This window comes from Sphaerodactylus townsendi, linkage group LG06 (genome assembly GCF_021028975.2).
Source record: "Sphaerodactylus townsendi isolate TG3544 linkage group LG06, MPM_Stown_v2.3, whole genome shotgun sequence".
Classification (NCBI taxonomy): Eukaryota; Metazoa; Chordata; class Lepidosauria; order Squamata; family Sphaerodactylidae; genus Sphaerodactylus; species Sphaerodactylus townsendi.
In genome coordinates, this window is record NC_059430.1 from 13,390,033 (window position 1) to 13,413,825 (window position 23,793).

At 38.8% G+C, this 23,793-nt stretch overlaps 1 protein-coding gene across 2 annotated transcripts in view; it reads right to left on the bottom strand.

The window, feature by feature from the left end:
• ETNK1 (ethanolamine kinase 1) overlaps nt 1–23,793 on the bottom strand; it is a 40,716-nt gene that overhangs the window by 13,232 nt on the left and 3,691 nt on the right. For both annotated transcript variants that reach the window (XR_007244765.1, XM_048499534.1), the window contains exons 2-4: nt 7,501–7,760; nt 5,728–5,868; nt 5,192–5,334 (exon numbers count right to left, since the gene is read on the bottom strand). Coding sequence is in view for 1 of the 2 variants with exons in the window: in XM_048499534.1 (XP_048355491.1) it covers nt 5,192–5,334; nt 5,728–5,868; nt 7,501–7,760 (544 nt within the window). In the remaining variant the exon portion in view is untranslated. The remainder of the gene's footprint in view (nt 1–5,191; nt 5,335–5,727; nt 5,869–7,500; nt 7,761–23,793) is intronic.

Below are 23,793 nucleotides of genomic sequence, written 5' to 3' on the forward strand. Positions count from 1 at the left end.
CCTCCAGTTTCTATATTCCATTAATAAGTGTCAAATTTCTGGTCAAAAAGTTAGACGAATGCATTATAAAAATTATTTTTTTTAAAAACCACTGTAATGTGTGTATAAAATAAAGTCAAGTCAAAATGAAAGGAAAGGAAATTTGAAAATATACATTAATTTTACAGGTAGTGATATAACAGAATCATGCATTGTTTTTAGACAATATAGCCAGGAAAAAGGAATGCTCAATTTGACAACATTTGGGATGTTTAATAAACATTTTAGAATTTATGCCACATTATAATTCACAAGGAAAAAAACTAGTCCTACAGTAAAGCAACTTTTATTGCATTATTCTTGAAGGCATTCTTAAGTTATCCATTATGATCTATAATTAACAGTTTTAATGTGTGTCCCATTCAGAAATACTAGGCAATGGCTCGAATCCTTGTGAATTGTCAATTAGCACAGTATGTTACTTAAACAGTGGCACAAGTAACAGTGTTTGGACAAGAGAAATACACAAAGGTTGAAATCAGTAGTTTTGTTCTCTTTGCATTCAGTATTACCACTCTCTTTACAAACTACATAAATACTCCATGACTGATGGAGCAAACTTCCAAACTTTCTTAGCCAATAACAAGTTAAAGAAATGAAGACTAAAGGGTTCATGATAGACAAGTGACTTCTCCCAGACCTGTTACAGTGACATGTAGTCTTTAAATTCATTGTTTGTGCCTAAATTGAATGAAAAATTTAAACATTTTCAGATAATATGGTGCTAAAAAAGTATTGAAAGATAATTGTAATGATTGTAGTGTGTGTGTGACTTTAAACTGAGTGCTGAGTTGGAGACAGAAAGGGAGGTGGGACGGGGACGAGACACTGATATGATGGGTTGATTCTGTGGGCAGGCTGTGCTCAAATGGCAGAAGGTGACAAGGTTTCAGAGTGGAAAGACTGGGAGTGTCAAAACTCTAGTCAAAGAGCCAAAGCTCTGTGTGAGCCTGGCAGAATGTGTTAGGGCTTCTGAGTGAAAAGACCTAATGAGTAAAAGCTCTGTGTAAGCAAATGCTAACAAGAAGAGATACAGTGTCACAGCTCTGTGAGAGTTAGTCAGAAAGTCAAGAAGATATGCAGAGAAAGTCTGAGCCTCAATAAACCGATAGGCAAAATAAAGACAGAGAATCTAAGAGAACTATATGTGAGAGAAAATGAGAGAGAGAGAGAGAGAGAGAGAGAGAGAGAGAGAGAGAGAGAGAGAAAGTGTGTGTGTGTGTGTGAGTGAGCGAGTGAGATTGTCAGAGGCCCCTTCCGAACACGCAAAATAATTTCAAAGTGGTTTTCAAACCACTTTCACAACTGTTTGCAAGTGGATTTTGCCATTCCGCACAGCTTCAAAGAGCACTGAAAGCAGTTTGAAAGTGCATTATTCTGCATGTGCGGAATGAACCAGAGTGAATTCATGTTGAGTGAAGTCCTCAAAGTATGTTGCCTCAGTTTGACTTTATTTTTCTTAATATTTTGCTTGAAACCCTGAGTTATCTATCAGTTATAAATAAAATATTATTTTGTTTCAAGAAACATTGGCATTCCACATCATATTTTCCTTAAGATCATGTAGGCTGCCCACTTTGCCTTCTAAGCTCGTGCACACTACCAAAAGGAGCTTAAAGGAGATTAAAAAGGGGTTTTTTTAATTTATATTCCTGGTGGCAGCTACCACATGGGGAAGAGGAACAAATATTAGTTGGCACTTATTATATATTAATTTATAAAGAAAAAAAGAACATCACATTTGGTGGCTGTGGGTGGGAAAGGTTGCCGCAATAATCAATATAGATTTTTTTTCAGATAGTTGGAATTTGGCCAGAGGGACAAGAGAGGCCCTTCATACAATTTCACTGTAACATACAATTGAAAGCTATAATGGCCAGCCCGGAAAGCCCACAATGGACAGCCTGGAAAACCCACCACAACCAATGGAAAGCTATAATTACATTTCCTTTGGTTCTTTCAAGGCATATAGAAACTGTTTATCTCAAGTGGAAGCAAAATCCCTAAAATGATTTTTTTTCAAAGTTGTACATGGTTTGTTAAGGAGGGAATGGTTGTCCTGTTATACTGCACTTCTATTGAAGTTCATGGGGGGAAAGTGTGGGATGTCTGGAACTAAAGCTTCAAAGTAAAGATACTAATAGAGAAACTAGTAAGAGCAAGCAGATTAAGCAAACCTAAGGAATGCGGCCAGTCGTTTGAAAAGCAGGTGGGAGATGCTATGTGGACTCCACAACTAAGAAACTAACTTTTTAAAAATCTAATCCTCTGTATGACAATATTAAATAGCATATTTCTTAAGAAAGATAAATGCTTTAAAAAATTTTTTAAAGGAATGAGATGCAGATCAAACCACTGGCATCCCTAACAAAGCAAAACACCTGAATCCCTGTTTTTTTTAAAAAAAAACCCAGGTAAAGACAGCTCTTCTTCAGCAAAGCTATTAGCTGAGAACTGTCGTCTGCTAAAAGGAGTAAACAAGAGTCTTGTAGAACCATAGAATATGCTTACATGGACTACAGCCAGCTTCTTCAGAGATATCCTATAGTTCATGAAAGCTTACGGTGAAATAAAATGTTAAGTCTTTCAGGTGCCAGACTCCTGCTCGTTTTAGCACTTGCAACAATAGGAGGGAACCTCCGACTGCAAAACACTCGCTTCTAAACAAGACACAACTTAAATAAAATAGGCTAAAGCAGCATATTAGCTGATGTCAGGATTTCGAATACTGACAATTTGAAGCACATGTTTTCATTTACTAATTGAGGGGGAGAAATCTAGAGAGCAAAGTGCATCTTTAAATTGTTCTTTGTTCTTATTCAAACACTTGCAAAACATTTAAGATACCAGTTGTATTTTAACGGTATTTGTTAAAAAACTTGTATTCTATTGATTGGCCAACGTATTTTTTTAAAGTTAAAGCTGAGTTTCCACTGCAAAAGTAAAAGATTCCTCTAAACGCACCACTTTCATAAACACTGCTGCCCAGCACAAGACAATACACAGCTTCGGTATTTTACAAATACTTTAGGTAGTTTGCAATTAAAGCAGTGCTTGAAATGTCAGCATGACTGAAGACTTAAGCACGATCAAGGCTAATTTACATGATCATGTGAAGAAGCAGTTATTACGTTACAGGCTTCAGATTGCCTGAAGCATGACTACCATTGGTTAACTGCACGGCAAACATGATCACATGAAATCTGCCCTTACTGCGTATGTGTTGTGCTGCAGCATTCAAATACTTCACCTTTAATTGACACATTCTAGCTACTACATACACTTCATATTTCCCCGCACACTGTAAAAGTTGCAAGCAATATTCGCCCTCTCCCCCTCCCTGTTCCCAAACGCTAAACACTCACACACTGGCTTTTGTAGAAATGCTCTTAAATGATGTACTGCTCTCACTGATTTATTCTCCACTCTGTTTACAAAAGAAAATGACAGCATATTTGTTGGAAAAGTGGGAATGTCAAGCCTAGCAATTCTGACACTGTTCAATTCCGAACTACTGCCTTGGCCACGTAGTCAGGATGGGACCCGTTAATAGAAGAGTCTTGTCCCTTTCCTCAGATATTGCAAAACTGAATTGAAAAAAAAAATCAGTCTGTGCATTTATGTATCTCCATCTAGCAATACTGTCTGAATTGCAATCAAATTTAAGAAGTGTCATCTAAATAGATTCTGGAAGAGTGATCTTTGACTACACTGGGTCAAAGTCCTCTTGCAATTAGTAGACATGGCAGAAGGAACTACAGGGCTCAGTTTCTGGCCAGAGTGCTTTGCAACTGAATGGAGAACTAAACAAAAGACACAGTTCTTTGACGTGCATACAAGATAACTTGTTTTTGCACAGCCTGTTGATATCAAATAAATCGGAACAAATAAACCCCATGGGAGGAGGTGAGATGACTGGGGCTAGCAAAATGTTGGCATCTAGAAATTTCATTCTGATATTTAGGAAGCGCTTCATCAGCAGTAGGGAACTGCTGCAGAGAAAGAAAAGATATTACAGCTGCATGTGTTGTTCCCTTACAATAGTTTCTTTCAATCACACCAATATATTTGTTAAAGCAAGCATAAAGTGTAAGGTGCGGCAGATTTTTTGAAAATGGTTTACACAGATCATATATTCTCCCCTCGCTTCACTGGGAACATCCAGGTTTGATTCCACTCCAACACAAACCTGGCATATATGAAGTATAGGAGACGTCTCTCCAAACCACAATCTGCAAACTGGATCCCAGACCCCAGAATGCACATTTTCTCCCCTCCCTCCCAAGAGTGATATTTCCTCCCCCATTACAGTATTATTTGTGTTAAAAGCTGACTAGCCAGCATAATACAATGCATGCTTCTTCAACTATAACTGCAAACACTGATTTATGAGTTACCCATGATTTGCACTGGTTAATACTGAACAGTGATAGAAGTCAGAAAGAGACAAATTGCCCCAGAGAGGGGAGAAAATATATACCTTCATGTCTGGCTGAGGTATTGTTTAGTAACCAAACATAAAACCCAAAAGATTACAAATATCTACATTTTTCAATAATTCACAATCATTCAGTTCTCAGAACACAGGCATTCTTTTTGAAATACTGTTGAAGCTGACACAATGAAAATTAAAAATCTAATTAGCTAGTTTCCAGAATCCTTCCTACCTCAAATATATTTACAAACAAAGCCTTAAAGATACCTATGTACCTCATCAGCAGGATATAAACAGAGCCTTAGAAAGTATCTTTCCAGATACTTCACCATGAAGAATTCCTCCGTGGCATCAACATATCTGACAAATCAGAACAATACACAGGTAATATACAATAACCAGGAGACATTCGCTCCTAAGGCTGTTGGAGACAGCAAGTTTGTACCAATGACAATTACTGCTACAAGTACAATGGAATAACAATAATAATATTTGTTATTAAGATTTTTAAAACATATTAACAGCTACAGCTGACAATATTATCTAGACAGTATTTCTACACAGTAATTATTATGGCACTGAATGTGTCTTAAATAGCAATAAATGTATGTTCAGGGAAGTTATTTATTTTTTAAGTACAGTTGTAATTATCTAAAGCTATTGTTATATACAGGCAATACATAATAAAGGCTACTTACAGCTGTATTCAATACCTACCTTGTTTTTGATTGTAGATTATATTTTTACACAACAGATCATTGTGACAAAGCACCACAGGTGAGCCCAGGTTGGACAGTCTTTCCTTCATCCATGCCATTTCTTCCTGAAGAATCTGAGGACTTGGGATATCCCTTAGAAACCTTTGGGGGTTGATAAGAGAAAGTACTGATTGTTAACACTACTATGGAAGCCATTCTCAAAAGGTTACACTGAAACAAACTCTATTCCTTTACCATACAAGTGATATTCAATAAGCTTTCAAACAATGTAAGAAAACTTTGCAAGTTAACATTAAATTTCTGAACATGCAATTTGCTTAGGGTTTAACTCAGGAGACTGCAACCTGCGGCTCTCCCGTTGTTCATGAACTACAATTCCCATCAGCCCCTGTCAGCATGGCCAATTGGTTTAACTACAGGCCTACATTTCCCAGCCGAACACTGATAATGAAAACTAGTCGATGGCAAGTTTTCTCCACATTCATTAACAAGCTGTACAATAAGATCCAAAAAAATAATAATTGCAACACTTACCTTTTGTGCAATTCCTCATCTGCAAATTCCTTTGGTATGAGAGAGAAGTATTTCCCCATCTTCAGCCATAAATTAGATTTAGGAATCCATCCATTGTGAGCATGAATAGCATGTATTTTAGCAAGCTGCCTGGCTATAAGGCTGCAAGAAATCAAAAGTTTTATATAACATATTGATTGTAGCAAAGTATACAAGTAGCTTGGTTTTGACTAATCTCCACTTAGGAAACTAGAAGGTTGAGCCACAATAATTAACAGTATTACAAATACGCATTTATTATTAAGTGCAATCACACTTGAAAAGAATTAAAAACTTAAGCCTCAGAAGGCAAATTACATGAATATAAGCAATCACATAAGACAGCTCAATTGACTGCACTATAAAAAACCACCAAGATGTGTTCTGGCCCATGGGGCTTTTTCCAGTAGTTACAAGGAAATGCACACACATGACCACCATTAGCCAATCACAATTTTTGTAAGAGCTGATGCAAGTTGCATGTGAAACTATTCATTATTGGGGTTCCCTACAAAAATAAAATCAGGCCTGAATTTTTCCTGGAACTCCCATCCATCACATGAATAAATGTGATGTGACTGTGCTGCTCTTGGCTATGCAGCTTGTAGAGTGCCATGAGCACCACACTGGAAGAAATTATTAACACAGCATATACAATGAACACAATGGATATGGTGCTTCAGAGAAAGGGAGTTGAAGTAAGAAGGTGATGTTCAGTAGGCATTCATAAACATTTCCAGAAACTGGGGGAGGGAGGGATGAGAATGGGAGTAAGAGAGAAGGAGATCATGGGCTGTATTTTAGGAAATCATGACTTTTACATATTCAGTACATTGATTCCACCTTTCCTCCAAGGAGCTCAGAGTGCTGTGCTTTCTTCTGCATTCCTCTCTTTTATTCTCATAACCACCCTATGAGGTATTTCAGGCTGCTTCAAGCCTCAGGGTAGACCACAGAACTGGTTCCCAGGCAAGGCTTTTCTTTGAGCGTTTTGCATGCACGGTACTCTTTGCCTCTTGGTAGACCACAGCATTGGTTCCCAGGAAGCCTCGTCAATAATGGAGGTAATCTGGTATGGCTGTTAAAGGAGCCTCCAACTCCGTCTCTGTAGTTGTTTCCCAGCATAGTAATTTTTTTGGCAAAAAATTGAAAATCCATCGTAAAGGCTGATCATAGGCCCGTTTCTCCCTCCTACCTCTCCTAAACTCCTTAACTCTGCCTGAGTACCGGAGATAGGAGAAGCAAAAGAAAAGGGTGGAGGAGAAATAGACAGTAAGGAGCAAAGCACAGATTTTTAGAGAAAATAAAGGAAAATTTGTCTAGAACTCAGAGTCTACGCCTAATCCTGCTCTCACTGTTTGAGGAAGGAAACGAACTAAGGAAAAGTGTCTCCCACTACATGAGACAGAAAATAGAAAGAATCTGTTCCTTTATTCCTGAGGGAAAGGGTGGAAATTACCCAAGCAAGATGTCCTCCTGCATCAGAGGGAGAACTGACACTGGCCAAATGGGAGAGTATTAATGGCTGACCAGTGCTCTAGTCGAAGGACACAAAGGGCTCATACTTCTCCCAACCCCACCTGTTTATTTGTCCATGTAAAATTATGCTGTCCAAGAATGTGGGGTATTGTTTCCCAAGATGCACTTTAGAATTTGCAAGGTGTCAGGTAATATGGACTGGACTCCAGTCCAAACTCCTTGGAGGAAAAGAAAACACAACATGAACATTAAACTCTGAAATGCCAAGATGCTTACCGGAATATCTCCGAGTTGCAAACATGTTCTGGATCCAGTGCTTCTCCTGGCATGAATTCATAGCACAGACCATTAGTGAAAGTACAGTAGAGTTGCGGAGCACAGCCATGGGCCTGCAGCACCCGGAAGCTCTTTACTTCCTCCTCTCGATCAACTAACAGCTCCGTCTTATTTCCATAAATTCTAACGAGGACCACATCATCCATTTCCTCGCCCACATAACAGCCAATAAGCTTATTGGTAATTCCATCTGTGAACAACTGTAAAGCAAGAGGAATTCAGATGTTAGGGTTTTTACACATTTCAGACAGTCTGGAATATTTAGCAGCAGTTTCACAAACAATTCCTCATCTACTGGAGATATCAGAAATCTTCAAAGCCCTGTGAAGTAAGCAGGGCTTTTTTGTAACTTAATTGTGTGAGAATGTGCTCCAAGACACAGTGATTGCATATTATTAGCAGCATCAACATTTGGACATCCTATCAGCACTATCAATTACCAAGGACACAAGTCCAGCAGTCTGTTCACACAGTGGTCAACCAGCTGCTTGTAGGAAGCCCACAACATCAAAACAGCTAATACCATCAGAAATAACTATTTCCACCAGAGCACATTATGTAGTAAACAGAACAGAACAAACAGTCCGGAATGGGGGGGAGACGAGAGCAAACCCAACAGCCTGCCTTTATCTGACAAAGGAAACACACAAGCTATAAATACAGACAATTACAGGCAAAGATCAAAACAGAGCTACTTAGACGTGAATGCAGAGGCGGCAGGAAACCAGCAAAACATATTGAATTGCTGAAATGATTCCCACTCTAAACCACAACTTGTTAGGCTAGAACAGGGGGTTTCCAAACTACGGCCCCTGGGTTACTACAAGATTTTATCCAGCACACAGCATCTTGAAATATTTTTTCCCCAACCACATGGTTGGACAACTAACAAATGCAGTTCTGTCCATCACACTCCTTTCCATATGACCAGAGTGGTGTCACCCTGGCAAACCCTCATTTTCAGTCACATGAGCCATATGCTTCAAGAACCTCAAACCGTGATTAGTCAGTGGTAACCTCACCCCCGTGATAAAACAAATCAGGTTTCCGTATGCTGACTTTTCAGCAACATTGTAAAATGATCAGTGAGGAAGTAGCACCATTTTAGCACATGTATACAAAAATCATGACCTGATTTCCACAACAAATGGGGCAGAGACGCTGTGCCGTGTGTTGCTTGCCTCCACGCTATATAAGTGGCTCATCTCAAGCCCTGCTTCCTGGATCATCTCTGTGAACAACTATCATCTTTGCACAAATCTTAACCATTTTCTTTTGTTACATAAATTATTGTCCACTTAGCTTTAGTTATTGTACATAATTTTTTCTCATGTTTTAAAGTTAAGGGTTTATTGCCTGTAACAATTTATTATGTCAATTTTTGTTACAATTTTAATTCTCATCTTTTCACTGCTCAGATATCTCCTTTAGTTATGGAAGGAAAATGGGAAAGTGGAAACCGGGTGCCAAAATTTACTCACTATATAACATTATACATCACTTCTGAATCTAAGCACAGCATTGTTTCTTTGTAACTGTCACATTCCCGTTGTTCTGAATCGTATCACGCTGATTAAAAAAAAAAACCAAGTAAAACTTATTCATTCATTTAAATTTTATTTATTCATTTATTTTATAAAACTGATTTTTTTTCAGCCCATGAATATTTCTAAAATATATGCTGTGGCCATCGTATTGAAAAGTTTGGTGACCCCTGGGCTAGACAATAGACACTTAACTAATCGCCCTTTGCAATGCAAGCAGAGATTGAAAATATCAGTCACAGCAGTCACTGTTTTAGAAGAATATACCAGATTAAGTCACAGTCACTAATTTTTACTAAGACCCTTTCCAAAAAACTGCTTATAATACATTTATTTGATTTATACCTCAACTTGCTCCCCACTGGGGACCAAAAACGGCTTATGTCATTCTCTCCCTCAACTTATTCTCACACCAATCCTGCGAGGTAAGATAGCGCTAGAGTGATAGTGGCCCAAGATCACCAAAGAAGCTTCCATGACAGATAGGGTTCAAAACCCGGGTCTCCCAGATCCATGCCTGCAACCTCTGTAAGCTTATGAGAAAACTATACTGTCTCACAAAAAGAAAAAAAAAACAAAATTGTAACTTCATTCACCACATGATGGACCTTCTCTGTTTTGGAATGGTCCATTTGGGTCCTAGTGTCTACCTAGTTTATATTAGGAAGGCACTAGGACCCAATAGGAGCATTCCAAAACAAAGACAGTCCAGCATGTGGCGAATGAAGCTACTATTTCGGTTTTTACTTCTGGTGAGACAGAGTATAGTGCTGAATGGTATTCTACTGACTGACTGCAAGAGGTAAAGTTACTGTTACAAAAGCCCATGATTTGCCACTCACTGCATTCAACAAAAGATGTATAGTTTCATCATGGCTTGTTGTTCCTTTTCCACAACAAGTAAAAACTATTTCACAAGAAATTCTAGACTTTAGTCTACATGGCTGTTGTAGGTTTTCTGGGCAGTGTGACTATGTTCTGGAGGTTTTAACTCCTAACATGTCACCTGTATCTGGGGCTGGCATCTTCAGAGGCACGTCACAGTAAGATGTGTTTCTCTCTGTAGTGCACGGCCTGCAAGACTGAGATGTTCTGCCAGGCCTGTGGTTCAGCCATACAGAAAGGAAGCTGCATCAATATTGCTTTAAGTACACTAGTACTGTTATTCACACAATCATACAAGCAGTCTTATATAAGCACAACGTTTTCACCAAAGTATGTCTCCAATAGTTGACAAGCAAACTGGATATGAACTCTCCAACAAGAACTGAAACGAAATGTACAATATCAAAGACAAAGTCACAACAGGAATGCCAGTGAAGGCTTAATTTAATGCTTAAAGGATGCCTGAAGGATGCTTAAAGGAGCCATGCTCAGAGTCATGGCTCACAAGGTTATGAACAGTTAGCATTTTAAATGGGCTATCGTTCCCCAGTGTAGAATGATTTCCTGAATACCTTCACACTGGCCTGAATATCTGTGTGAGACAATAAACATCAAGAATGAATTATTGTAAAAACAGTAAACTATAGAGAATCTTGCAGTGGCTCAAAATAATAGGTTACTTACAATTCCCCACTCAGGTTACAATTACACTTCTGGAACATACCTACAGGTAATGTTCCCACTTTCCTTCAAAATGAAATAAACATAATCTAAACACTAACGGAACTCTTGTTATTAGTAATATACAGCCAAATAAGCCTCAAAATCATTTAATGTAGCAGAACCAATTCTCTACAACAGGCTTCTCTGCTCTGTGGGTGCTTTCTTTGAGGACTAGATCAGAGCAGAGGAGGCTGTTGAAGAGAATTGACCCTGCTATGTTATCCGATTTTGAGGCTTATTTGGCTGTATATTACTAATAACAAGAGTGCCGTTGGTGTTTAGACTTTATTACTTCAATTGTTCCTACAGCCACTTTGACCTCATTAGTACTAATATAAAATTGTGCGCACAAGGAAATTAGATCCCAGAGATCCAATAAATTAGACTTTCTACATCCACCCCCAACACTGTCATTCATTTGTATCATGCTGCTGTAAGTAATTATTATTTTCACTCACACATCTTTTGGTGCATACAATTTCAAAACTTGTCACAACTGAAAGGATGATTTTTTAGAACTGGCAAGTTAAGCAATGTGGGCTACCATTCAACAACTGTTCTTAAACTAAGGGCAAAACTGATGGTTTAACCAAAATCTGCAACTTCGCACCAAATCAACCTTCTTACATTAGGTATCTTACAGTTCACTCACACCAACTGAACTATGATCTGGGAGAAAAAACTCAAAACGTTACAAACCCAGCAACCTGGTTTCTGTCTGAGGTAAAGCTGCTGGAAAACATTGAACATTTTAAAAAGGGTCCTTGCAGAGGGGAATTATACTGATCTTAGCAAAAGGATCTTTGTGAAACTTTTTTGAAGGGGCCAAAAAGCATGCATTTTCCAGACGATTCTGGCATACTCTCTCCTTTTAAAGGAAAGCAAGAATGTCAGGAAAGGAGGAGGCAAGGATAGAGTTATGACGGTCTAGAAAGAAACAGGCCTTTCCCTCTCATGTACTTTAAAAAATCCAACTAAAAACTCTGGAAATTTGGGAGAAAAACTGATAAATCCACCTAGAAAATAATGTTTTTAGAGTGAGTGAAATGCTCCAAGACAAGGTTGTTCATACTTAAAATGTTCAATGGAAAAATTTGGAAGTTTGGGGAAACACTGAAAAAAAAATTCTATCTGGGAAATAGACAGGCTTTTTCTCAAAATTTGTGGAATGACTCTTTTTATGTAAAACAATATAAAGAAATAGATTCTGATAATTTCTATGGATGTACAGAATATAGAATTTGTTTAATACAGAATTGTTTTCACTTTAAATATTTGAAATCCTTAGGAAAGGACTGTCTGCAGTTATCGGGCTGGGTATAATCATACAAGAGGACACTGAGTGGAGGTTTGAGGCTGTTGTACCACACTTGATGGGTTATTCCACCTGTATTTGTTTTTATAATGCAAGCAAGCTTGGATCTAACATAGTTGCTGGAAAAGTGGATGTAACCACCAAAGATGGTTATTTGCATTTAGCATGTAACCTAGTTCCTTGTTTGCATTCAGCTGACATGGCCATATCAATCCATCCCTGAGGCTAGACTAAATTAACACATAATTACATGAGGCTGTCCTTGAAGACAATTCAGAAACTTAAATGGATACAGAAAACATGGCAACCCAGCTGTTGTTATGGGCTGGCCACATACAGCTCAGCCAAACAGTCTGGTAAAGATCATGTTATGCTGCCTGATTCAAACTGTGTCTAGTCAACACAATTAATATTTTTTGTTGTGACCCCAACCTGCAACATCAGTCTTCCTGAGACTACGGCAGTCCTCATATTGCTGATTTTTCTGAGACTATAAATGGCCAAGTGGTTTAGAAATACATTTCTCTGGAGCTAGCTGTGACTGTTAGTTCTGTAGTTTCTATTAATTCAATATTGTTGTACTGTTCTTGTTGGAAGAGTAATGATACTTTTGTTTTTATTCTATTTTATATAAAATTGTAATCTATTTTGAGTTTGTCCAAGAAAATTAAAGTGTTCTTAAGTAGATTTGGCAAATACTGGTTTGAGCATACATTTGATGATGCACTACTCATTTATACTATAATGCTTTGTTGCACCTTAAGTTCAAATCACTACTGATTCTTATCCAAACAGTATAACCCCACCTCCATTACAATGTACTGACTTCCCTATTCTATATCAAAGGATTGTTATATGCCATCAACATCTGTATCCAAGCTTAATAAAAAGTATATTGCAGTAGACTTTCTTCCACTGGAAACCCATCTTGCTTAGAACAGTGGAAGAGCAAGATACTATCTGAAGAACTTACTGAAGCATAAAAGACAGAAACAAAATCTAAAAATCAAAGTTAACTAAGTTTATTGCCAGTTAAAATTTGGAAGTGAATGGGCCAGTCAACAGTTTGCCAGTTCAGCTTGCTAAAAAAATATTACTGATCTCTCTGGATGCTAGCCATTAAATATTTTAAAAGGCCCACAGGACAGCAAAAGTAGCACTGGTTAATTTCTTTCAGGACGAAATCTGACACAGCTTTGTGTTCTCACCTCGCTCTATCAAGCATGCAGCAGGATTTCTGTTGGACATAATAAATATTAAATTAATTCACAGATAACATTGCACTGCGATAGAAAAGATTTTGGTTTGATCTTTGCCTTAGCCCACTGTTTACTCAACTTGTCTTACTGCTTCCGGAACAACCATAATTGGAAGATGTCCATAATTACAGAATTCATTCTTTACTAAATTTGACAAAAAGAGTTAGAAGTGGTTTTCCCTCATGGTCTGTACTCAAATCTATCAGGCAGCTTGATACTAAGGCCCTTTCCACCCGGGCCATTTAACCCAGGTCAGGGCCAGGATCAAAACCATTTGGGGAGAGAACTTCGCACTGCTCCCGCCCCTAAATCAGCCCTGTCCCAGGTTAAATGGCAGAACCTGGGATATTCGAGAATCACACTATGCACGATTCTTTTTAAATATCCCCGGTTGCTGCTGTGCCTGTGCAAAGACAAATGCATAAGATAAATGTACAACTTCTCATTAAAATCACCTCTGCAATTCCTCGTCTCTGTCGGTTTATTACTTCATCTCTTATTTAGATTATAAGTTCCCCAGGACTTAGATTTGTCCTTTGTGAAGTATTATGTACAATAATGGCTCTACAACACAAATGTACATTCTATTAACACAGCCACCACCCAATGCGGTAGTATTTTGGCAAGGCAAGGCTAACAAGCCCAAGAACATCCAGATGGCCTGGTGTCTGACCAAACCTTTGCTTCAAGCCCACTATAACACAACAGCTCTTTCATTCTCTGGTACCAGAGGAGGGGGGGGGGGGAACACAAAACCAAGCGGGCTGTGAATTTAGAAGGCTCAGAATAGAATAAAGGAAACCACTTCTAATGCGTTGTAGACATAGGCGTGTTTTCTGGAATAAGGGCAAACAACTTTTAGCAATCTTAAACAGACAGAACCAATGTCTCTGTAATTACATGTTTTGGACAGCAGAGGTTGCTATGGTGCTTTTATGTATAACAAGTCCCAGAGCCTTCTCTTGCCACTTCATATACAGGAGAAAGCTGAAAGCTGTCATAAGAGAAAAGGTCTTGGACGCAGATGTTGGGGGAAGGGAGAAGGTGGTAATATACCCTGAACAAAATCACCAAACTTCTGCTTGTAGTATCAGGCACATTCTATATGCAGTATCAGTGTCCAAAAAACCAGAGGTCAATTTCAGACTGAAGTCAATTCATGGAACAATCTCATTTGTCATTTTCTCAACAGCTTTACTGGAGACCTCAGTTTTTCAGTAATGGCAGTTGTGTGGTTTCCAGGCTGTGTAGCCACCGTCTGGTAGTTTTAGCTCCTAGTGTTTCACCTGGATCTGCAGCTGACATCTACAGAGGCATGTCACAGTAAGATGGGTTTCTCTCCATGGCAAATCCTACCATGACATGTCTCTGAAGATCCCAGCCATAAATTAGGAGCTAAAACTAGTTGACCATGGCCACACAGCACAGGAAACACACAACAGTCAGCTGATTCTGGCCATGAAAGCCTTTGACAATACATTTTCCAACAATATTTACTAGATACATTTGTTTGCACTTAAACTTCCCACATCAAATCAAGATAACTTTAAATAGCATGTGCAGATGGCAACAAACTAGCTTTCAGTTCTAGAAATAACATTATCCTGAACCCTCTTCAAGGTTTGCCATCTTGGTCTTAAAGAGTAAATGAAATACCTTAAGACAACTTGAAGCAAATAAATCTGTTCAAAATATTAGGTCTAGGGTAATGCTTTTTCCAGCAGTCTTGCTGTTTATGTATATTTGAACAAATGATACAGTTCATTTAAAAATTATCAGAGTATATAAAACTTTCCTATTACTCTCTCTTCATCAGACAAAAGATTCACTTCTCAGGTTATCAGATTCTCATGTTTCTGTGTGCACATTCATCTGTTCAAAACCTTTATCAACCTACCTTTCTCCCAATAACTGGAACTCAAGACAGGTGGCACTTATAAAAATGGTATAAAACATAATTCTTAACACTGTCAAAACAGCCCTAAGGGGGGAAAAATCCTTTCAAGCCCAGTGTACTCAAAAGGCAATTACCTTGAAGAGTCAGACCTTTCAAAAGAGCTGTCTTACAGCCACTCTGAAACCCCAACAAAAGAGATGTCTGTCTTCTAATTTCCTCTGGAAGGTTATTCTACATCACCTGAGAGGCATCACCAAAAACCTTACTGACAGAACATACCTAAACCTTGCGGTGGTAAGAACAGTAACAGGCTTTCCTGTGCGGATTAAGGCTGCTACATGAGCTCACACCAGAAAAGGTCGTTCAGTTTGCTCACAGACCTGCAGTCCTTTGCATGTACGTGTTTCCCTCTTTGAATGTACGTGTTTCCCCAATGAGGTTTCCCTCTCAATAAAGAAACAGCAAAACAGATTGCTGCATCCATGCACCTGTTCAAGAACTGCATGGTTCTCAAACAGGTAAATTTGGGACTCCCTCTATTGGAGTCTTACACCAGCAGGTGAAGAAGACACCCCCAGTAATGGTTTTTGGCCTTTTCCCTAGCTCTGGCGGTGTATATTCATGTATTTTTGTTTTGTTTTTTATAATTTTTAATGATTTACCTGTTTTGATGTTTGCATATTCACCACCTCAGGAAAGCCTGGTCAGGTGGAAAGGCGACATAAAAATGTTTCCCATAAATAACATTCTATAGAGGGAAGCAGTAATACTTAGAATATGCCAGAGCCTGTAGAGTTGTGCTTTTAATGGTCATACCATGTTGACCAGGTCCATATTGTGCTACAAAGTACTGCATAGTGCTTCCAGTGTAATTAGCTTTTTTAAAAGTAAAGCATAGCCTTGGCCATTCTAGCAGCAAAGTCTACCAGAAATGTACAGCACAGCCTTGCTGCAAACTTTGCAAACCTGAAATCTTCCTGAGAAAGTTTTCCCTGCAAAAAGCTTTCTTACAAGGTCTTCAATGTTTCAGTTACATGAATTACTGGTGCTCTTTAATGGGAATGAATGTTCAATACTTTCAATGTAGTTTCGAAATTTCTCATGGTTTTATGAACCCCGTATTAAGCAGTCATCACTAGAAATATCTTGGTTATTCGACAAGTTCATCCATACCAGTGCTTTTAAAGAAGTACCAATAGAAGACTGAGAAAACCTTACTGACTGTAATGCTTCTTTGACTATTCTAGGTTTGAGGTTCGGTCTACCACAAAATGCTGAAATTGTCAAAACATTGCCCTGCTAAATATTTCTTACAATTGTATTTTGATTTCCAAATGTGGCAAACTCATCATGTAGAGGGGGTTTCTCTATCTCTCCCAGTGACAGCAATTCACATTTGCTCACTGAGCATTTAGGCTGTTTCTTCTTTTCTGGTTCTTTATTTACTGAAAATGTCAGCTAGAGACCTGTAATGCTGCTATGTGGGCATCAACTTCCATGTTCATCAAGACACTGTAAAATTGATTCAGTTGCCTCAGCTGATGGCTTCTACAGCAAGAGGTCTGCTTCCTCTACCTTTCTGACTGTCTGGTGCTCATCTTCCCTCCTTAATCTTGTGAGTACAGCTTCATAATATTGCAATCAGAGTGTTCTCCTCTGTTAAAATGAAATGGAATACTGGTCTTACCATGAAGGTTCCTTTCACTTAAAGAGAAGGACACTTTAGACACACCCTTTGGGGTTTTTGGAAGGGCAGGGGTCACTTCTTCAAAGAATAAGGGCCTATTGCAGGAGGAGATCATCGTCAGTCCAGGTTTCTCATGTATTGTTCCAATTTATAACTATCTTAGTTTCAAATTGTGATTCTCTACTTTCTGTGATGTTACATGTGCAATCTGCTCTATTTGTTAGAAATGTGTCCACAGAGCTAGTTTATTCTGGATTAGGGCACAATGCATGATGTGTGACATTAGCTACAGAAGTCTCTGACAAGACAGTGGGCACTCCCATCTCAAAGGTGACAGGATGATCTGCTTCCTGCCTCTAGGGAATATAGGTCGAAGAATGCCCAATAGTTAGAGTGTCTTCTGCTCCTTCAATAGAAAAAATCCTTCACAGCAAGCTCAACATTCCATTTTCCAGTAAAGTTATTGAATTACTGATTTCCCAAGATCAACTGCTGTAAAACTTGCCTCAGGTTTAAAATTAGTGTAATATGGTATACCTTCAGATTTAAGGTCTTTCCTTAAGCTAAATGCTTATCTCAGCAGACAGATGGACTTGCATGTGTGAATGAGTTTGCATGAGGGCTGATTTGTTTTCATTTAGTCTTCTCGCCTGCAATCTCCTTGTTAGTACAAGCTGGTTTTATGACTGAAATTTTTAGGCAAGACATGATTCTTGCAAGATGTGAGAAGAGATAAAGAATACATCATATTTGTCAGAGTTGTTAAAAGAATAGTTATTTATATTCGTAACATGATATACATTACGTAACAACGATTTTGAAGTCTAGATTATACTCTTCTGGTCACGTATGTTTACCTAAGCTTAACTGTACATGAGCGGTGGGAAGCATGGAGCAACTTATGTAATAAACCAGATGACACATGCGAAGTATTTTCTTTGACATCTTTTGTAAAGCCAAAGGTTGCATTGCTCAACCAGACCTGTTTGGTTTACGAGTCATAAACACTCAGACCTGGATTATGCCATCACTATTGGATCACATGTCCTGACCTGGAAAGCTTCAGGCTAGTTTGATCTCATCAGATCTCAGAAGCCAAACAGGGTAGGCCCTGGCTAGTATTTGTATGGCAGACCAATTGCAAACCCCCTCTGAATGTCTCTTGCCTTGAAAACCCTACAGGGTTGCCATAAATCAGCTGTGACTTGACAGTAAAAGAAAAGGAACATATTAGGAAAGAGTCTGCTTCTCCAATCTCCCCTTGATGAGGGTGAGGCAAAAGAGATCTTTATGACCCAATTCAGAGTGGGCTGGTGGGTGAGGACGGTGCCGCTCCTCCCTCTTCAAAGAGCTTTCTCATGACACAGGAAGCCAACCCCCCCCCCCCCCCAAGTAAAAAGCCTTCAAGAATCAGCCATAGAGGACAGCAGAAACATGCCACAGAAAACATGGTGTATCTCCAAATCAGCCCCACTGGCGCACAGGGGCTGGGCAGGTAGTGGAAGTCAACTAAGGTTGCTTCCACATCCTGGTCCACTGGCGCAGTCTAGGTAGGAATGGTGGCTTTCAAGTCATGCACCACAGTTACACAGCGCCTGCTCGAGTAAGTACCCCCCCCCCAAAAAAAATTCCCCTTGCACTGGCAAGGGGAACACCCATGCCAGCACAGGGTTGTGCCAGATCCAGAGGGAGATTTGAGGAACCACACACACACACACCCTCGATTGAGCTGCCTGGCATTGAACAAGACCTTGAGAAGAAATGTTAGCATTGTTCATTAAACTATTTTGTGTAAGGGTAGAGCAGAATAGAAATGAGAGAACCTGGTATGTAAACTTGTTTCAAATATTGTTGATTGATGTATTTTAGGAAATTATAACTCCATGTAGAGTATGTGTCAAGCTAAAATCCAGCAATGTAACTTTTACCATACAGTGAACTGTGCTTCCTGCCACGAGATCAGCTCTTCAAATTTCCACGTTGCTGATAACATCAACTGCCCAAGAGACAGTTTGACGATTATGACCCCAGGCTGTGATCCCAGCCAGATTAAATTACTCCAGCAAGTTGCCTTTGAACAATGTTTGGAAACTTCAGCTGACACAGCTGCAGTGTTATAGGAATGTATCATTTTGATTTTAAAACATCTTCTGTAGCCCTCAGTACCTCTGCACAGTTCAAAATGCTTGTTAATTTTTGCCATCTGGGAGATAGGAAAGAATAAAAATTAAGGCAGAAAAGAAATCATATAGTAAACAAAAGAAAATATTTAATTCAGACACAACAGGCATACAGTACCAACAGGTAGGACTACCAGCATATTTGGTTATTAAGTTAAACTTCATAACATTGAAAACATTGAACTCTTTATAGGAACAGACCCTGCTCAATTATTTGTCATGGAGGACTGCAATGGATTATAACCAACAAGTAGAATTCTGAATCTTCTTACAACTCTTGTCAAGACCCCTTTACAAGTTTCCACATGCCAAACCACATAATGGCATAAGGAGCAAAACAATAAATTTTAGGAGAACTCCTTCATGGATCTCAAGAAAAAAAATCAACATTAGAGAGAGATGAGATTAGCTCAAGAGGGGAATAAATACCAAAGGTTATAATTAATGAGAACACAGTGACCGGAACTTAACATTCCTGTCAAAACTTCATGCAAATATGAACAAGATTAGGAAGATAGGTAGAATGGCCAAGGGACAGTTTAAACTGCCTGAGGTGACCCACCTTCTGAAGGCCCTTCATTGTTGGTGCCTCAAATTCAGAATTCTCATATGCCAATCTTCAGCCATCAGGTGATCAAAATTTTAGGCATTTTTAACTATATTTGCAGGGTAGTAGAAGGGGGACATCCAGACTACTTTTCAGTGCTTGGTTTTGTTTAATCTCCTGGTTTGTTTTTAGGCTATGAATGATGCTATGTTTCGTATGGTAGCTTTTTATTCTCTTAATAAATGTTAATGGCTTTACTAACCATGCTGGGAGCTCCCTTGGACATTTCAGTGGATAGGAAAGGATATTAATATTGTATGTATGTATATATAGATGTATGAGTATATATATATATACAGATAGAGGGGAGAAAGGGGTTATCAGAGGCAGAAAGATTATTCTCACACTGGAGCCAATGTGAATCTTCAGCAAAGACATTCTAAAATTCATAGGGCTGAAAATTGATAATGCACCATGGTATAGTGGTTAGAGTGTTCGTCTAGGTTCTTGCAGACTCAAGCTCCAATTTCAACTCTGCTGTGGAAGCTTGCTGGGTGACTTTGGGCCAGTCACATTTTCAGCCTAGCATACCATACAAGATTATTCTGGGAATAAAATGGAAGAGACGAGAATGCTGTAAGCTGCTTTGTTAGCTGCGACATGCATCACATGATCTTTCTTATGGCCTTTATTTTTACATTTTAACTAGTTCTACCTGCTTAGAATTCATAAACCAAGTGTGGATATTGTTGCTTTTAGAGGCGAAATGCCGCTATTTTGTAGTCTTTTTCGCTTTCAAAATTAACGCTGGATAGATGATTCGCCAGGCGAAGCCAAAGTCTTGTAAAAAAGTGGGGAGCTAGCTCTTCTCAGTCCAACTGGGGTTCTAGATAAGATTGCTGTATCATCTGCATATAGCAGAAGTGATAGATGTTGGTCAGCCAACTTAGGTGGATGGTGTGTCAACTTATTCATGGCTTCTACTAAATCACTGATGTAATAGTTGAATAGTAAGGGGGCCAGAATGCAACCTTGTTTTACCCCTTTGTTATGTTTAATTGGCTCGGTCATAGAACCCTGAGGGCTGCACCTAACTTTTGCAACTGTATTATTATATAGTGTTCTCATTAGAAAAAATAATTTTCTATCAATGTTCAGCTAATTTGGCCCACAACCTTTGTCCTGAAACTGAATCAGAGGACATTTAAAATCAATAAAAGCTATATCCAGCAAAGTACTTGACACAGCAGAATATTTGGCAATGGGGTGATCCAAAATGAAGCAATGGTCGGCACAGGTGCATTCCTTTCTGAAACCTGTTTGTTCCTTTGCAAGACCTTCCTGGCTTTCCAGCCAGTCTTCTAACTTCCAGTCTTGCTAAAGCCTGATTGGCCGATAGTTCGATGGATAATTATTTCCTTTTTTGTAAATCGACACTATTATAGATGTGCCCCAGTCATTTGGTATTCTACCTGATCTATTGATTGCTGTAAAAAGGGCCACCAGAACAGGTGACCACTATTCCGTATTCTTTTTTAAGAAGGTCAGCATGTATCATGTCAATATCAGGGGCCTTTCCACTTTTTAGAGAACCAATAAGTTTTCCTATTTCATCCGGGGTCAGCGAGGGATACTTAGGCAGGTTTTTGATGTCACCGTTTGGATTTCAAGGAGGTTTTCAGAGGTGTAGATTTGGGTAAAATAGTTTTCCCAGATTACAGGGTGAATGTACCTATTAGTTTGTCAGCTAGACTAGGGCATGTTATGGACGTTAACTTCCAAAATAAGATCTTATTATCTATTGCTTCCTTTAATTGGCACTACGCTTTCACAGAGACTTTTCTTTTTTATAATTATTTCATATCTGTTTTTGAGAATCGTCCATTTTTGCAAGTCATTCTCGTTATTATGGAGTCTGAAGCTTAGATAGGCTTCATGATACGCTTTTTTGGCCTCCAGGCATTCTCAGCCAAACCGCTTTTTAGAGTGCTGTTTGAAAGTTTATTTGGGGCCTATTCCTAATCCATCAGATCTTTTGTTAATTGTTCGTAGCCCTCAAGGCAAATATTAATACCATCTTGTTTTGTAATTTTCCAGCTTAAGGCTTCAGAGTCAGAATTTTAAAAAATTCTTAATATTTCTAGCCTAGAGTTCCAGCTTGTCCAACACCTTTTATTTTTTTATTTAACATCACTCATGTGTCTATCAGTTATAAGCTTGTTTAAAAACTGATCAGTTTAACGGGGAGGCGATCACTGTCGTAAAAGGAACAGACTTCAAATTCCCTGATCAGGTTGATTCCATTGTCTGAGACTATTATATAATCAATTAGACTTTCCCCATCACCAGCCAGAAACATGTTTTTATGGGTTTGAAGCCAGTGATATTTTGTTTTAAATCTTTAGAACACCTTTTGGACAGAAAGAACTTCATTTCACTATCCGTTGAGTGATCTTGTGGTGGGTTCTCGAAATTGCCAGTTCTGACGTTGAAATCACCTCCAATAATAACATAGGTGTTGGGGCAAGATTTAATCAAGTGATGAATATAAGTCTCAAAACCGCTTCACAAATCTTCTCAATGATTTTTTAATTTTAGCAGGGGGAGGTATACGTTTACAACGAGGCATGTCTGCTGAGCTTGTTGTATCAAGAGTGTCATAGCATACTGTCTGAAGGCTTCTAGTTCAACTGCCTGCAACTTAATATTTGTGGCCATCATAATACACTCACACCCTTTCACCCTTCCTCTTTTGGAACTTACTGCTGGAATATCATAAGTTATATATCCTTCCAAGAAGGGTTTCTCTAAGCACCACATTTCTTGGAGGAGCAGCACATTAAAAGTTGATAAAAATTCATGTGTATCCTTGTTGAGGTATCTGCTTCTCCAGCCCATAACGTTCCAAGAAATAAGTGAAACCGGAAGGTTGAAGGAATTGATTTCAGAAGTAGTCCTGTCTAGTCAGTCTCTGGTTATCAGATCAAGAGACCCTATCCTGTTCAGAAACAGCCATTACCCCTATGGGGATTGGCTCAGTTATTGGTTGTGGGTTGGTCTGAAGATGCTGGGACCTTGTGAGTAAGTCTCCATGGCAGATTCTACCTAGAGTTGCAGCAGGCCATTCTCCCAATTCAGTTAATTCTTGTGCCCAGGATTATTTTCATTAGTCTTGACTAATTTTACTTTGAAGGGCTTTGGTCAGATGAGTGTCAGTATCAACATCTTCTAGCAGAGGCTCTGAAATATTCCGGGCAGCTGTTGCATGGGTACGATCTTTGCCATTTGAATGACTGAGGAAAGGTGATCCATTTTTGATAACTTTTACAAGATAAAAGTATGTTTTCAGTAACACTAGGTTTAAGAGAAAACTGGTTTACACCCCCGAGTTTCATTGATGAAGATTTTATGTTCCTGTTAGAGGAACTACTTAATAAAAGGCTCCTTGAAGTTACTTTCACTTTCAGCAGCATTATTCCGCTCCATGAAGGTTGAATATTGGCTCTTACTATCAAATAGACTTTTCTTTAAAAGGTCCAGTCTTTCCATTTGTTCACACACCAGGAGTTTCAAGGAGTTCCTAAGATTATCTTCTATCCTTTGATTATCTGTTTCTACACTGTTTAAATGGGGGTTTGTTGAAGGAAAGTCTTTCCACGAAGGATTATGTTCATTAACGTCCTTATTAAAGAAGTCTCTGCCTTTTTCTATGAAGGCCAAACATGTTGCTTTCTTAGTTGTTATGAATGGTAACAAGAAGTCATTCTTGAATACCCTAGTTAAAAACAAACAAACAGAAGCAAGGCGGGCCCTTGAGCATAACAAGACTGATGGCAAATGCTCTGAGTTAAAAAGAGAGGATAACTCTCTGAGCCTGAGGAGGAGAATTCAGTATTTCTACCTGTCTTAACTCCCTGGAATTAATATTCCTTTTTAAAAGAGTTCTTAGATGCCGCAACACTGATTGCTTTGTATTCCAACTTGGAATGCACACCCTGTAGTTGCAGATTGTTAGACACACTTTTTCAGCTGATAAAAACCAATTTCGTGTAAGTGAAAGCAAGCTGCGTGGAGAGGGAGCTAGTTTCATGTTGGAGGTAGAGATTGAGAGAAAACTTTAAGTCTGTGGATTCAACAGCAACATTATTAGAAGCTCTACCTGAGATGGCACGCCCTTTATCCATCTCTTTTGTCTG